General features: G+C 53.9%; 4 protein-coding genes across 4 annotated transcripts, besides 1 other annotated feature; 1 reads left to right on the forward strand and 3 right to left on the reverse strand.

Annotated features, from left to right (window-relative positions):
* Window positions 1-2,540: 2,540 nt before the first annotated feature.
* CPAR01_06348 (fungal Zn binuclear cluster domain-containing protein) lies at window positions 2,541-4,169 on the forward strand (the record flags this gene model as incomplete). The annotated part of the gene is made up of 3 exons (XM_060490621.1): window positions 2,541-2,606; window positions 2,733-2,879; window positions 3,048-4,169. The coding sequence occupies 3 exons, from the start codon at window positions 2,541-2,543 to the stop codon at window positions 4,167-4,169; spliced, it is 1,335 nt and encodes a 444-aa protein (XP_060349495.1).
* A 963-nt stretch (window positions 4,170-5,132) lies between these two features.
* CPAR01_06349 (uncharacterized protein) lies at window positions 5,133-7,326 on the reverse strand (the record flags this gene model as incomplete). Its single annotated transcript, XM_060490622.1, has 2 exons — window positions 5,133-6,463; window positions 6,528-7,326. 2 exons carry the CDS (start codon window positions 7,324-7,326, stop codon window positions 5,133-5,135), a joined length of 2,130 nt encoding a protein of 709 aa, XP_060349496.1.
* Window positions 7,327-7,907: 581 nt separating this feature from the next.
* On the reverse strand, window positions 7,908-11,177 carry CPAR01_06350 (dihydroxyacid dehydratase; the record flags this gene model as incomplete). The annotated part of the gene is made up of 1 exon (XM_060490623.1): window positions 7,908-11,177. One exon carries the CDS (start codon window positions 11,175-11,177, stop codon window positions 7,908-7,910), a length of 3,270 nt encoding a protein of 1,089 aa, XP_060349497.1.
* Window positions 11,178-12,017: 840 nt separating this feature from the next.
* On the reverse strand, window positions 12,018-13,329 carry CPAR01_06351 (acid phosphatase; the record flags this gene model as incomplete). The annotated part of the gene is made up of 3 exons (XM_060490624.1): window positions 12,018-12,332; window positions 12,409-13,235; window positions 13,290-13,329. The coding sequence occupies 3 exons, from the start codon at window positions 13,327-13,329 to the stop codon at window positions 12,018-12,020; spliced, it is 1,182 nt and encodes a 393-aa protein (XP_060349498.1).
* A 471-nt stretch (window positions 13,330-13,800) lies between these two features.
* Window positions 13,801-13,887: a sequence feature (Short protein (CPAR01_06352, KAK1540363.1) was converted to a misc_feature.).
* Window positions 13,888-13,946: the final 59 nt, after the last annotated feature.

The raw sequence follows: 13,946 nt of genomic DNA on the forward strand, positions 1-13,946 counted from the left end.
ATTGATGGTATTGTTTCTTCTTCATGTTCCCTATTTCTAGACGAGATGTGCACGTCTTTAAGCACCAAACCCGCCATCTTGGATATATCAAACTCCTTGCTAGTCAGCTTTCGCTTCTCCTATCGCTGCATCTACGAATCTTGAAGCTGACGACAAAACGAAGCTATCTCTGCTTCGCCTCGAATCGTACCTCATACGCAGAATACGATATACGAACCCTGAAACGAGAACGAGAAGAGAAAACGAGGGGAGCTGTGCTATCGGCCTCATTATGTCGCCAGCGACGGGTTTCGTGACAAGTCCACCACCGGGTTTCATAGTATGAGTAATGTAAGCACCGGGCATTCTATGTCGCCCGGAAGACGTAGTCCCACGTTACGGAGTACGGAGTAGGCATGTATTCTTTACGAAATCCCATTTTCCCATCAGCTATGAGTCCTCTGTAAGGATTCACATAGAGTCTAGTTAGATTACGTTAAAGAGGCTTGTGCCATTAGCGCCGAGTATCCGTAGATTGACAGGTGTTGCAGCTTGCGGCATCGGTTCAGGGACCTCATTACCAGAAAGTCAGTAAGGTTTGCTAGTCAGAGTTAGGCCTAGAGTGAGATCGCATCAGGCCCACTAACTGGAATAATCAGATCGATACACCTCATGATTGGGTTGAGGGGATAGTAGAAATCTTTCCCCGACGACGTACGAGACATGATCCCAGTTAAAGGCGTGGAGCAGCCTCGTTTTCGGACTCCATAACAATTGGTCGGCGACCCTCGCCAAGCCAATCGCCGACTGGTCTATACGGCCGGCGACTGGTCGGGGGTTGTCTTCATCTGAAGGAGATGGACCGCGGCGCGGTCGTGGCTTTTCTCCCCCGGTCACCCAATACCCACGGATTCCACGGGAGGCACAGCACGCACCAGAGTATCTGCCAAGACCCTGCCGTAGCCCGATGTTTCCCTGTCACTTTCTCCATCTCATTCTTGCCCATCTTGGCTGGCCTCCGCCGGCTTGAGACTTTTTACGGCGTTTCCTGAAGCCTGAAGGACCTGATAACTCTAAATGTTGCAACTTGTGGGCGCGGGAAAGGGAATGGAACCTTGGAAGAGGCCGGCGATCCGGCGACGCAAGATTGAGGCTTAGATGCTACATGTACTCATTAGGCTGAGCCAGGCCTTGGCGAAAAGGGATGAGAGTGTCAACTGACGACAACAGGCCTTGGCTCGTTCAACCATGGTGTTTTCACCGAGTGAGGGGATTCATGAAAAGCTTTCTACCAGACACACAACCTCTTACCCAAAGTCTTGGCGATTCGCGTCTATTCTTTCTGTTGCCTTTGAGTCCCCAACCCACCACCTTTTCTTCTGGTCCCCATCGTCCCCTCCCTCTCCAATGTCCGTGAACCTTTCGTCCCATTCTGTCGCCGGTCGCACATCCCAAAGACGCCGTTTCACTGGTTCTATTCTCAGCCAGCCCATGCAAGGCTGTCAATGCGCCTGGGAGTGCCACGTTGGAGACGGTGCACTAGATGTTGTCAAGACCGAACAACTAACTCGGGGGCGATGTCAAGTGTGTGATGGATGGGCATCCCCCACACTGACGCATGCACACAAGGCTTAGCCCATACCGACTGCAACCGCCGCTCCTCCCGCGGACACATGTACACAAAGTAACATAGCTTCTTCTTCTTCTTCTTGAGGAAATATTCGCACGTTTACTGTATCCGTACGGTAAACTGGGGCCAGAGTGCGGTATCTCCGCCCGCACGCCGGAGGTCTTGGCACGACTCAGTTCCGCATTGCTGACACCGTCACTTTCTCCCCCCCCTAAACACCGCGAAGATACCAAGGAACCTAGTAAGCTTCACTCTTCTACATTCTCTTTTCTTTCTCTTCCCATTTTTGCCCTTGACGATTCTTCAACATCCCTCTACCTTGTTCTGCTTCGCACTACACATCCTGTAACTGGGTTAAACACCAGCTGGACCCCAGTCCTGGCGGGGTTGAATTTCATTGTTGATGTGCGAAGGGCAGACTCGAGGCTTGGCATTCCCGCAGATATTCTATCCATATCTACAGATACATAGAAACGTACCGCTGCTACGCTCTTCAGAAGACAATGATGCGTCAGTACCGCGTTATTCGTGCCTGATTGTATCCGTTCTCCCCGTTCCCTTGTCCTGTCCCCTACACCCCGGCCACCTTAGATCGGACGAAAATCCTGGACGCACCCGTCGACTTCTACATCGGCCCTAGGCTCGCTCGGCCGGGATGCGCAAGAACGTTCGACACGGCTCAACATAAGAATAACTTCCCACAGCTTGGCCGCGGGTCGCCGACTGCAGCGGTTTCCTCGGCCTGCTCTGTATAAACAGAGGGAACACACTTCGATCCGCAAAGATACCTCACCCCACCGGCTCATCCTTATTTACTGGACCTTGTTCCTCCCTACCTCGTTACCGTCTTCGTTCTCGGGTGCTTGCTCTATCAGGCCTCGATGTGTTTTCTTGGTCTTGAATCCTCTGCAGCAGAAGCCACAACATCACAATGAAGCGACTGGGTTACAGGAAATCACGCAATGGGTGCTTGAGATGCAAGGAGAGAAGAGTCAAAGTATGTCATCAGAGTCCAAGTCCCAGTGATGAAGTAGTTGGTCTTCATCTGGCCTCTCCATTCTATCACATTCAACACTGCGCTGTGTACATTCGGCCGAGACTAACGAGTATGAACCCCACGCAGTGTGACGAGAACAAGCCTTGCAGCGCTTGTGTACGCCATGGCTTGCCATGTAGTCTCGAAAACGCGGGAGCGCCAACAGGCGCGTCCTCTCAGTCCATGGCTCACCTGCCGCCGCCAGGGCAACGTACCAAGAGGTCGGGTTCGCGCGTAAGCTTCCTCCCCTAACCCCCAGTTTTGCCCCCCCTCACCAGCCTTGTTGGTGTTGGGGAGGGCCTCGTTTTCGCAAACTAACGCGCCGTTGGGGTTTATTAGGGCTCGGCGTCGGCACTGAGACGCCGGTCAAGCGCGCAGTCTCCTGCTTCTCTCTCGCCACAGTCTGCCGCCGGATCACTCGGGGGCCAACAGAGCGCGTCTAGCTCCGGCGGAGGAGGCCAAACTTCGCCTTCGTCGCAGTCTGACCCGTTTCCTTACTTCTCGAGGTTCCTGACCGACCTCAATAAGACAGAGACGGCTAGCGGATGGATCTCTGATCTCGAGCTTATGCACCATTATACTTCGGTGTCTTATCGAACCTTTTCGCACTCCTCCTTGGCCCAGAAGACTCTCCAATACGACGTCCCGAGAGAGGCGCTCTCCTACCCTTTCCTCCTTCATCAAATTCTCGCTTTCTCAGCCTACCACTTGGCCTACCTTCAGCCAGACTGCCGCCATGCCTACCTCATGCAGGCTGCCCAGCACCAGAATGACGCTATCAACGGGATGAGAGGGACTCTCCTCGGCACGATCTCCTCGACGAACTGCCACGCCCTTTTCGCCTCCTCCATCTTTCTTACCTTGAGCGCCTTTGCTACCTACCCGAGCTACGAGAAATACAACCCTTCCTTCTCCCCGATCGATAGTATGCTCGACATCTTTACCCTCACCGACGGGATGAGCATGATCCTGCGTGCCTCCGACGAGGATCTGCGCAAGGGCCCACTACGAGAAATCTTCATCCGCGGGTCCGGCGATACCACACCGTCCACCGTGGAGGCTACTCTACAACCGCTCTTCGAACGGCTTCCTCGCCTAAGCTCCAGGCTCGCGGAGATCGGTCTAGTCGAGCACGAGGGGAAATATGCCATCACTAACGCGGTGATTGCCTTGAGCGAGTGCATTGCCAAGGTCTCTACCTTCAATGCCATGTCGGCACCTGTCGAGTTCCGCGCCGTGTTCCTCTGGCCCATCCTCATGACTAGCGACTACCTGGACATGTTGCGTCGGCGGCATCCGGCGGCTATGGTGGTGTTGGCGCACTACTGCGTCATCGTCCACATGGCAGAGCCGTTTTGCTGGTTCCTGAACGGATGGGCCCGGTCTTTGATCTCGCTCATCTCGCAGCACTTAGCTGCAACTCCATGGGCAGACTTGGTGGCTTGGCCCGTCGAAATTATAGGAGTTGGCGGTTACGAAGTACAACTAGATCGCATGGCACACGCTATGCCCGCCGTTCTTTAGTCTGTTGTTTTAATCTTTCTTTCTTCTATTCTTCCACTTGATACACGCTATAGATGATACCGAGACCGTCAGTCGTCTCGCAACGGGAACATCTTTACGGACAGCAGTCACTTGACAGAGAGCCGATTTCATCTTTCGCTAACAAGGGCTGGGGCGTTACTGGATTTGGACGGGAAGACATGGCCAAGGCAGCCGGAATCGGCGGATGCGCGGACAAGCGCGGACAGGCGCGGAGAGCGAAAAGGTTATTTGGAGTTCACGGCTTCGGCGGGGACTTCGCGGGTTGGAGAAACTGGAGCCCCAGAGGGAAACTTGGTTGAAACCTTGTACGGAGTAAAGCGAGGTCCAAAGTTTGTGACCTGTCGACGTTTTGTCAGCTATCTAGGTGCGATGAACACCAAATTCAATACTGAACAGACTATTCTGATGATCTGCGCGGGCCGTCCGCTCCGGATGACGGCATCGGTTTCGCTCCGCGTACAGCTCTTGAGTCGTGTAAGTGACACAACACGATAGACTCAGCTTTGCTTGTTACTATTCGAGCTACGTGCTGACCGCGACGAGCTTCGCCTCTGACAAATACTTGACCTTGGGTGAGAGGAGAGACAATGGGACATGAATCCGTCGTTCACAGGGATGTTTTCCAGGTTCTTGGCCTAGAACGCCCGTAGCGCACAGGCTGTGCCGTAAGTACGTAACGCTACATCGGGCATTTGGCTAAACGCCACAGGACTTCTGAGAAGACGCACTCATCAGGACATGCCGTGATTACTGAGTGGCGGAGTCATGATATTGACTTGGCACTTTGAGTAGCATGAATCTTAGAAAGTGCGACAATCTCCATGTTGCGAGTGCGGAATGAATTCCTCTCAATCCTGTCGCTACGATATCAGAAGTAAATCTGCCATTCTCTCTTGGACTGGATCTCTGAGTTGCTGTCAGCCTGATGGTAGTCAAAGCCGCTCAATGTTCAAGAGCTCGGATCATCCATCTAGCGCCTTCTTCCTGGTTGAAAGACACCCGGAGTCTCCTTTCCCACATCGCTCTTATCTTCTCCGCCTCGAGTCCAGCTGTAGCACTGACAGCAAACACACCAGAAGCCATCCAGAGCGAGTCTACTGCTGCCCCGTTTCCTTCCTCATTACTCTGTCGAAGGCTAAATTGATGATTGACAACAGGAATGAACGACCTCTGCACGATCAGGTTGGTATTGGGATCCGGTCTCAACACCCACGCGCCTCGATCGACGTCTCGCCGCAGCCCTTTCCCTTCGACGATGATATCAGAGATGCCGCTCGCCCCGGCTGAGGAGTAGACAAGACACCTGTCAATGTCCTCAGTGTAACACTGCTTATCCGCTTCGTGAGCAGACTTCTTCGGAAGAAACTTCCCCATTGCTGTATGTGAATCGATGGCGAACCCTCCATCAACGAGCTGCACACTCCCAACCCATGACGGGATTTCCCCCTTGGGATTCCAACGGACCTTATGAACCCGTACGTGCCACCCGGGAAAGCTCTCCACGACGGGCACTAGTGCCGTCTCAACCTCCAAATCAAGCCACTTCCATGGTTTCCAGACACTAACTAAGGATGGCACCTCGTTGTACACGCCAGAAAGCGACACCGACACAAGCTCGATCCTGACCTCAGTTGGTTCCCATCTTACGCACCAAGTCTCGCCATCATCGATACTAGCAGCCAGTGTACTATCTGGCGCCATCTGCGAAAGCAGTGATCCCGTGGGGACACTAAACCCGAAAGTCGACGAGTACGCAAACTTGCCATACTTTGCCTCACGTCCTTTGAAGCTCTTCTTCGTCATCTGGCCCGAGGAAAGTAAGAAATGGTGTTCTGTCCCGTTGCAGAGTATATGCCGCGGCGGCCAGATGGCTCTCACCCGTCCCGGATCCAACTGCCTCCTCTCCATTGCAGTACCCAGGGGCTTGACGTCTTGGAGAGGGTGTGGCTTCTCCTCGCACCTCCAAAAGGCGTGATCATTAGACAGACCTAAGATGACGAAGCTCTTGAGGCACCAGTACACCGACTGCGGCGAGTTATAATCCTCGCTGAGATACATGTTGGGATACGTGAACCCGATGCTCAACGTCCCGTCCGTGTTAAACATGTCCGGTGTTTTTGCCCACCATCGGAGATGTCGTAATAACAGTCCCTTGACTACTCCAGGATCGTCGAGAGGAGGTGCGAGACCCACGCCAGCGGTTGCTGCGGCGGACCAGAATGCAGCAAAAGCAAAGCGGTATGTTAGACTTCGACCAAATGGTATCGCGGCCCCTTTTCTTTGACGTCAGCTTCCTTTCCAGATCTCAGTGACAAGGAATCAAACTAAAAGACTCACCATTCGTGTCAAAATACCTCCAGAAGCTCGACGCAAACTCCTTGGCATGCACCTTATACTTCTCAACCCTCTCCTCATCCCCAACAGCGAACCGCACATACAACAACTGCGCAAACTGAATCGCAAAGCTGCCCGAGTAATAATCCGCCTGTTTCCTGTCCTTACCCCAGGCTCCATCACTAGACCACCCCTCTCCCATATAAAACGTATCCAGAACCTTCAGATCCCCGACCATGATTGATCTAGCCTGCTCAACAGGCACCCCAAGTGCCCTCACCAACGCCAGATTAACAAACACTCTGAACCAAAGCCAATTATTCTTAGGCATCCTCTTCCCATTAATCTGCCTCAGCCAAACCCTGAGTCTCTCCTTCGCCTCATCGTCACATGCCGAAAGAAACGGCCCAGGCGCAATAAGCATCGCAAAGGCGATGGACTCCATCTCTACCATCCGCTGATCGATGTCACTCACATCCCCCCAATACTCCTCTGAATTCGGATCCGTCCCCGCCACGATCCCCCGAGCCCAAGACCCCAGATCCAAGCCCGCGAGTTCTTCGCCCTCGCCGCCGTTTTCGACGTCATTCAAGAGATCCGCGATAACCCATAACGGTCTCGCGAACCCTTCCAACTGTGCCGCGACCTCATCGAACCCCGCGGCTGTGTTGGTCGCAAGCTTGATACGCGCCTCCTGGGGAGACCTGTGCTGCTTCAACGGTCGTATCAAAGCTGTCGCTGCGCGCACGAGGTCGGCGCGGGTGCGAAAGGGGTTGTCTGAGAAACCGGGCAGGGAAGGCATGTTGTATCGGCGACCTGCGAGTCTTCCAAAGAGTGGATGCGATTGATTCCCCAGCGTCAAATGAAAGCCTGCAACTATTCGCGTCGATGAAGGTCGAACGAGTTCTATCTACGAGTCACGCGCCGGTCTTTGCTTCAAGATACATCGGCCGCCTCGATGGTGCGGATGAAATTCAGCGGACTGCGGGGTATTTCCTAAACAACCTCAACTCGCGCGAATGATGCACCGAGCCGACGTCACACGATCTCACTTGCTCCATGAATTCACGAAGACAGTTCGCCTTGGACTTACGATTACTCAAAATTTTCAATGCTTTGTAAGAAAACAAAACACTTGTTCATAGTTACGAACCTCATACGCTACTTCACCAGTATCATTAGCAGAAACACACTCTTCAAGCTCTGCCAATCTAAAACTCCCTGCTGTTATCCCCTGCCTAAAACACAAAGAAGTAAGAAGAGACCCAGCCCTTAGAAAGCATAAGTTGAACGAAGCCCTGCGAGCTCTATCCCGATTCTAACAAGACGAGTCTTGCCCAGATCATCTTAGGCGACGGTGAAATTATACATAACCTGGTCCCCCTAATCAAACTCATTGTCGTAACCATAGTCATAATCGTCCTCATCCGCGTGATAACCTCCCCACATACCTCCGTGAGCATCGCTCATGTGATTATAGATGTCCTCTTCGCCGACGTTCTCGCCGCAGGCGAAGCACCAATGAGCATTGCAACCCGGGACGGTGCATGTGATATGGTCACATCCGCCCATCTTCTCCGTAACTGTACCGCAGCCGGGACAGTTGCGAACCTTCAGCCTCTGGGCGCCCTCCATCTGAATCTCCTTGCACTCATCACATGACCAGTTCGAAACTTCGGGTGCGCCGACAGCGCATACCCGCTCAGCATACTTCTTGGCAAAGCCGCAGTCTCTGCACCAGCCGTATATCCACTCTTTGTCCGTAGCCGCAGTCTGCAGGTTGCCGATGTGGGATATACCAAAGTTGGAGACAGTCTTGACGGTCGGCTGTCGGCGGCAGAAGGGGCAGGAGAGAGCTGCGAGGTTGAGCAATCTTCCACGGACATTGAGCCCATACCAATCCTTCATACACCCGTTGCAGATCTGCTGATGGCAGCCGGAGCGACCACATGCGTTTCGAAGATCGGTCTTCCGGATGTTGGAGAAGCATAAACTGCAGACTCCAGCCTCAGTACGCCGAGATTTCACCCACTTGCGAAGGGACTCGAGAATGTCGTCCTGGTTTTGGATAGCCTTGCCGCGAATCGTGAGCTGTGATTGCTGCTGAACCACTGGAATGATCTCAACATTCTTTGCCAGCGAGTCACGGTTCGATTCTTCTACTTGAGAAATGGTGTAGAACAGAGAACGGCCGTTGAAGGGGTCCTTGATCGCCGAATCGTCGTTGCGCAGGAGCCACGAGACGCCGTTCTCGCCGCTGAGTGTCTTGGCTGAGGTTTCGAAATCGATGACAGTAACTCTGTTGGCTGTACAGGCGGGGCACTTGAAGGCCGAAAGATCAAGGTCGGAAGGACGGTATGTCTCGGGCCAGATGACCCTGTTTCGACACTTCGAACAGTCGACACAGGGAGCTTCGCGCGGGATCTTGTACTTTGCCGCGACGGATCCATGGTGTCGGCAGTAGTAGCATTTGGCCCGTACGTTCAAAGCCTGAGGATTATAAACGACGTACTGAGCACGGCATGTTGGCGAGAAACATTCGACCCACGTTGCCTCCGTCTCTTCGGTATCGCCACGGGTCACGTTGTTGCAGCGACGGGCCTCTTGATCCGGGACAGTCTCACAGACCTTGCAGTCACACTTGTTGCTCTTAGGACAGAGGCCACAGACATTATTCGGCCCCATTATAGTGACTGAGCGGGGAAACTCGCATCTTCTGCATATGACAAGGGGCCCAAGAGATACCTTAGACTTGTCAGGGTGCCATCCAATCTTGGCCTGTAGGGTTGTGTTGAGATTCAACTCAAGGAGTTTGTAATCTACCAGAGTCTCAAAAAGATGTCGGTCACTCTGAAGAAGAACACAGGCTTCTGGCGCTGGACGCTGTGTTATGCCTTGAGCGACGCGTCTCTCGTAATCCTTGTTGGCATCTAGAAGCAGCGAGAGGCAGCTGGCATTCCAGGTCTCAGGGATGTCCAAGTTGTTCCACTTCGTGGTGAATGTGAGTAGTTCCCTGTCTGCGGTGGCTGTGAGGGGCCGGATACCCAAGCGCAGGGCAAGGGCTGCAAGCAGGGCGGCTGGGCGAGCGGCCAACATGGTCCCAGGAAGTATGAGATGTAAAAGAATCTTCCAAAACTTTCGCTGATACTCGACAGACGAGAGGACCATAGGGATCCTGGCGACACTAGGGTCGGCTCTAATGTGAGCTGGCAGGTCCTCTTCGCGGGCCACATAGGTCAATCGTGTGAGGACTCTACCGAGCCTCCGGAGAATACGGTTGTCGCAAGAGCGACCAATCTCCAAAAGCTCCTCTCGTGTAAAGTCTGTGACTTCACGCTTATCAGCGTTTGAGTCTTCATCCTTGTCATCTGTGGAGGCCTGGAATTGCTCAGTGGGATCGAGAAACACGCAGGGGTATCTCTGGTGTTCAGGCACCTTGCCGATGGCTTCCGAGATTTCAGCTGCGTAGTCGTAGGACTCTTCGAGCCAAGCTTTCATCCGAGCCTTCTTCTCAGGCTCGGGGATGCGGTCGACGGCGTACCCGAATGCCTGGATGAGACCATCGCGAGCCGGGTTGTCGCGATCGTTGCAGACGGCTCGCCATAGACTACCGAATACAGGGTTGATGGCAATGGTGCCAACATCAGCTGCGATCAAAGTTTCGAGTTGGCCAACGACAAAGCTGCGGTAGACCTCATCAGCTTTGTATCTCTTCGAAAAGTCCAAAAGGGGCGTTGTCCGGGCTTCGACGACAGTCCGCAGTTCATCAAGCTTGGTAGGTGTTGACTGGATGTTGTTCACGACAGTTTGCTCCATATGTTTGGCGATGACAAAGTACGACTCAAGGGCCTCGTCCTCTTCATTTACGATGTCCTCAATGCTGGAGGCAGTTCGATACTGACAAGCTTCGGCGTAGGTACGCTGGCCGGATGCTGCTCCGCCTTCCTTTCCTACACCCATCCAGGCCATCAGGATGCCGGTGGTCAACTCCGAGATAGCGACCGATGTGGGAACGTTGTGTCGGTTATCGAGCTTGAAGCTCACTCCCCCCGTGATGTGTGAGAGGAAGGTGAAGGGGGCGACGGTGTCGTCGATGCCGCCCTGGATGACGGAGAAGACCTTGGCCTTCTTCTCGCCGTCTCGGAGAATCTTGGCGCCGGCAATCCAATCGGTAAAGTACTTTCCACAGCCGTAGAATGAGTCAGACTTGGAGAGGTTCTCGATCTCGGTGGTTCTGTACTTGGACGACGTTCCCGGGATGTGAGGAGGAGCGTCGGCGTAGAGGATGATGATGGTGGTGGCCTCGGGACGCATGATGCTGTAGGCTCTTGCAAGTCCAGTCTTTGCAGCCTCGGGCCAATCCAGCCTGTAAGGACCAGAGTCCGCCTTGATATGACTGGCCTTCTGAAGCAGCTGGCCCTGTGTGATTGTGTCGTCGGCGGTTGAGTTTGCTGAGTACCATCCTGACCACTCCGTCAACATGGAGGCGGAGTAGTCGCGGTAGGCCATGACTCCGATCCGGTCGAAGCAGTCGGTCAAAGCTGATATCCGAATGATTTCGGGGAGTGACTTGTTGAGAGCTTGCAGATAGCTGCTCATGGACGCCGTGGCGTCCGTCAATATCAAGAGATCATAATGGTCGGTGGTAGCCATGCTGGGTGGTGCTGGTCGTTGTCCGTAGACTGTCCCGTTCTACGGCGTCTTGTTTGCGAAGACTCCAAGAATGGGAGACGAGGTGCAACTTGAGCATGAAGAATCAAATGGCTGAGAACATTTCGAGAGTGCTTTTCGTGTTTATATAGAAGAATTGAGGTATTGCAGGCAGTGAGAAGGAAGAAGGGGAAGATGAGGCCAATCGGGGGATGCGTTGACTCACGCCGCCAGAAGGTGCGCCGCGGTGTTGGATGACGGGAGTTCACCTCAGGAAGTTGGAACGGTCAGACGATTGGGCCGATCCTGTAACATTCGCCGTATTCCTCTCAAGGGTTTGCGGACTCTTGCCGGCTGAGTCAACGTTCGAGTTCATGGTAGATGCCTTGGATGTTGGTCCAGTTTCTACACTGGACGAGTTGTTGCATTTCTTTGAAGCAGCGTTGGCCGAATTGTTGTGGCTCAGCCCATGAAGCTTGCCCGTTGGCAATTAGCTCTCAGTTCTTCCCCCGCAAAGTGGCTGGGGGCGGCCGCTCATGTCAGCCCTTACCGCGCGCTTCGCCTCAATGATGGTACTTTGGTCGAGATATAAGCATTCAAGTTCGTTTTTATTGGACAATTCCACATCTTTTTGGGGGGGAAGGCAGAATAACAGGCATTTTCGCATCAATCGGCACTGGTTGATAGGAAGAAATCGCTCAAAAGCTGGGGGAGCTTCTTCAATTCCACCCACAGTCAATTGATAGCGTCCGTGTGTAACAGCCCTTCATATTGCTTCATTATGCTATTATCATTACACTATTCGAAATGACCTTGTCTTACTTACATTGAAGCTAAGTTCATCTAGTTGCGGACATACGAAACCGGCTCCAACGCCTCGTTCGCGCAATTGGCGGGCCCATTGATGGGGTTGCATCGCACCGCCGCACCACCTTCGAAGCGAACGGCATAGTCGACGTTCCAGCGGCTGCTCATGCCGTAGGCCTGGAAATCGGTCGACACGATCTGCGCACCGCTGGAGAACGCGTCCTCACGCATCCCCGTCGTGTCGTTGGACAGCAGCGTATCGAGCGGGATGTCGGCGCGTGTGCGGACCCAGTAGCCCGCCTTGACCTGCGCCTGGATGTTGGCCTGTTCGGTGCCAGTGGGGTCATTGAGCTGATTGAAAGTTGTCAGTAAGACTCACTTCTTATCAAAAACACCCTCGGTTCAGAAGGTTTGATGAACAACAAACCTTTTGGAACGCGCAGTCAGAGTTTCCGGGCGCGGAGTTTGTGAAGAGAATACGGCCTTCAAGGTTAGGTCGGCCCTCGGTGTAAGAGTCACGGATGGGGTTGACGGGTCCGTTGTCCATCAGGAACAGCACACGACCACGAGCACTCTCCAAGTCAGGCCACCCATACCGCAAGACAGACTGCTCCAGCGTCAAGTTGCCCCTACGGATGTCGTCCGGGGTAACAAGGTCCCCGGGCGCAAAGACACTACGGATCTCATCATCGAGGCCCTTGAGAAGTGCCGTATCGTTCCAGGGGATCTGAGCCGCACCGCCGATTGCTGCGAAGGCGGCTTCGGAGGTCTTGAACTCGATCATGAAGGGGATGGGGACATGGTCCGGGTGCGCCTGGCTCCACTTCTTGACGATACTCAAGCACCCGATGAATGTCTTGCAGGTAGGGTGATAGTCTGCGTCGGCGACATGGAGGACTTTGATTCCTGGAGCGAGGAGATCGGGGTCTGGGGTCGTGGAGAGGTTCGCAAGCTTGCGGATGAGGGGCGTGGCGTAGTGGCCTCCCTCAGGGTCGGCAAAGATGTCGAGCTCAAGGTTGCGGATGGACTGGTGGTTGAGTTGTATATCAAGGGACGGGTGGGAGTAGTAGTAGTTCTGGACGTTGGGAAGCATCTTCGCCTGGGTTGGGTGCTCCTCGAGCGGGGCCTCGCGATGGTACGAGTTGTGCGTGCCTACGACCTGGACCTGGTTCATCCGGATGCTACGGGACCAGGTGAGGCCATTGTGGGTGTAGGACTCATTGCTGCATGAAGCGGCGCTCACGAGAGGGAGCACTAGTCACGGTCAGAATCTATATGTGAGGAGAGCCCAGAAAGGGTGTAACGCACGGAGAGCAGCCTTGAGGGCCAGGCTTGACATAGGCGACATGGCGACGAGGGGTGAGATGAGGAGAACAACAGCAACAACTACGCACAGGAAATAAAGGCAAAGATTGAGGGGATTGTAAGGAGAGCTCATGCTTATATACAGAACAAAGTTGCATTCGAGATCGCCAAGAGCGACCGAGAGCTCCGTTCAAGCCTCTCGATGGACGTGACGGTAATGTGTGAAGCATAGGGTTCATCCGGTGGTGCCAGCCAGCCGGGTCAAGTCAGGGCACGTGGATTTGAGTGAAGGACCAGCTCTGAAAAGGTTATATGAGTGACAGGATGCAGACCAAGACTAACAAGGTCGAACAGCAGACGGCAGATGACAGACGTACGCAGTAGAGGACAGAGGAGAAACGGACGCACCGGAATGAGAGATGCCCCACCACCGGAAGCCGTTGTCCGCTGTGCCCCGCACATTGCTTGGAGGAAACAGCTTCCCAACTTGGCAGGCCTAAGGAGGGGTCGGCCAATGGCGGGCTTGAGGGCGAGCATGTGCCTGGGAGCTCATCTCATCTTCCCTGAAGCTTCCCTGCACATGAGAACGTCGTTGAGATGATCCACGTGGGCTCTCGCCATCGATTGCGACAGGATCTGTATTGTAGCTCTCACGTTGAG

The sequence above is a fragment of the Colletotrichum paranaense genome (assembly GCF_030867605.1).
Source record: "Colletotrichum paranaense strain IMI 384185 chromosome Unknown Scaffold_5.1, whole genome shotgun sequence".
In the NCBI taxonomy this organism is placed as follows: domain Eukaryota; kingdom Fungi; phylum Ascomycota; class Sordariomycetes; order Glomerellales; family Glomerellaceae; genus Colletotrichum; species Colletotrichum paranaense.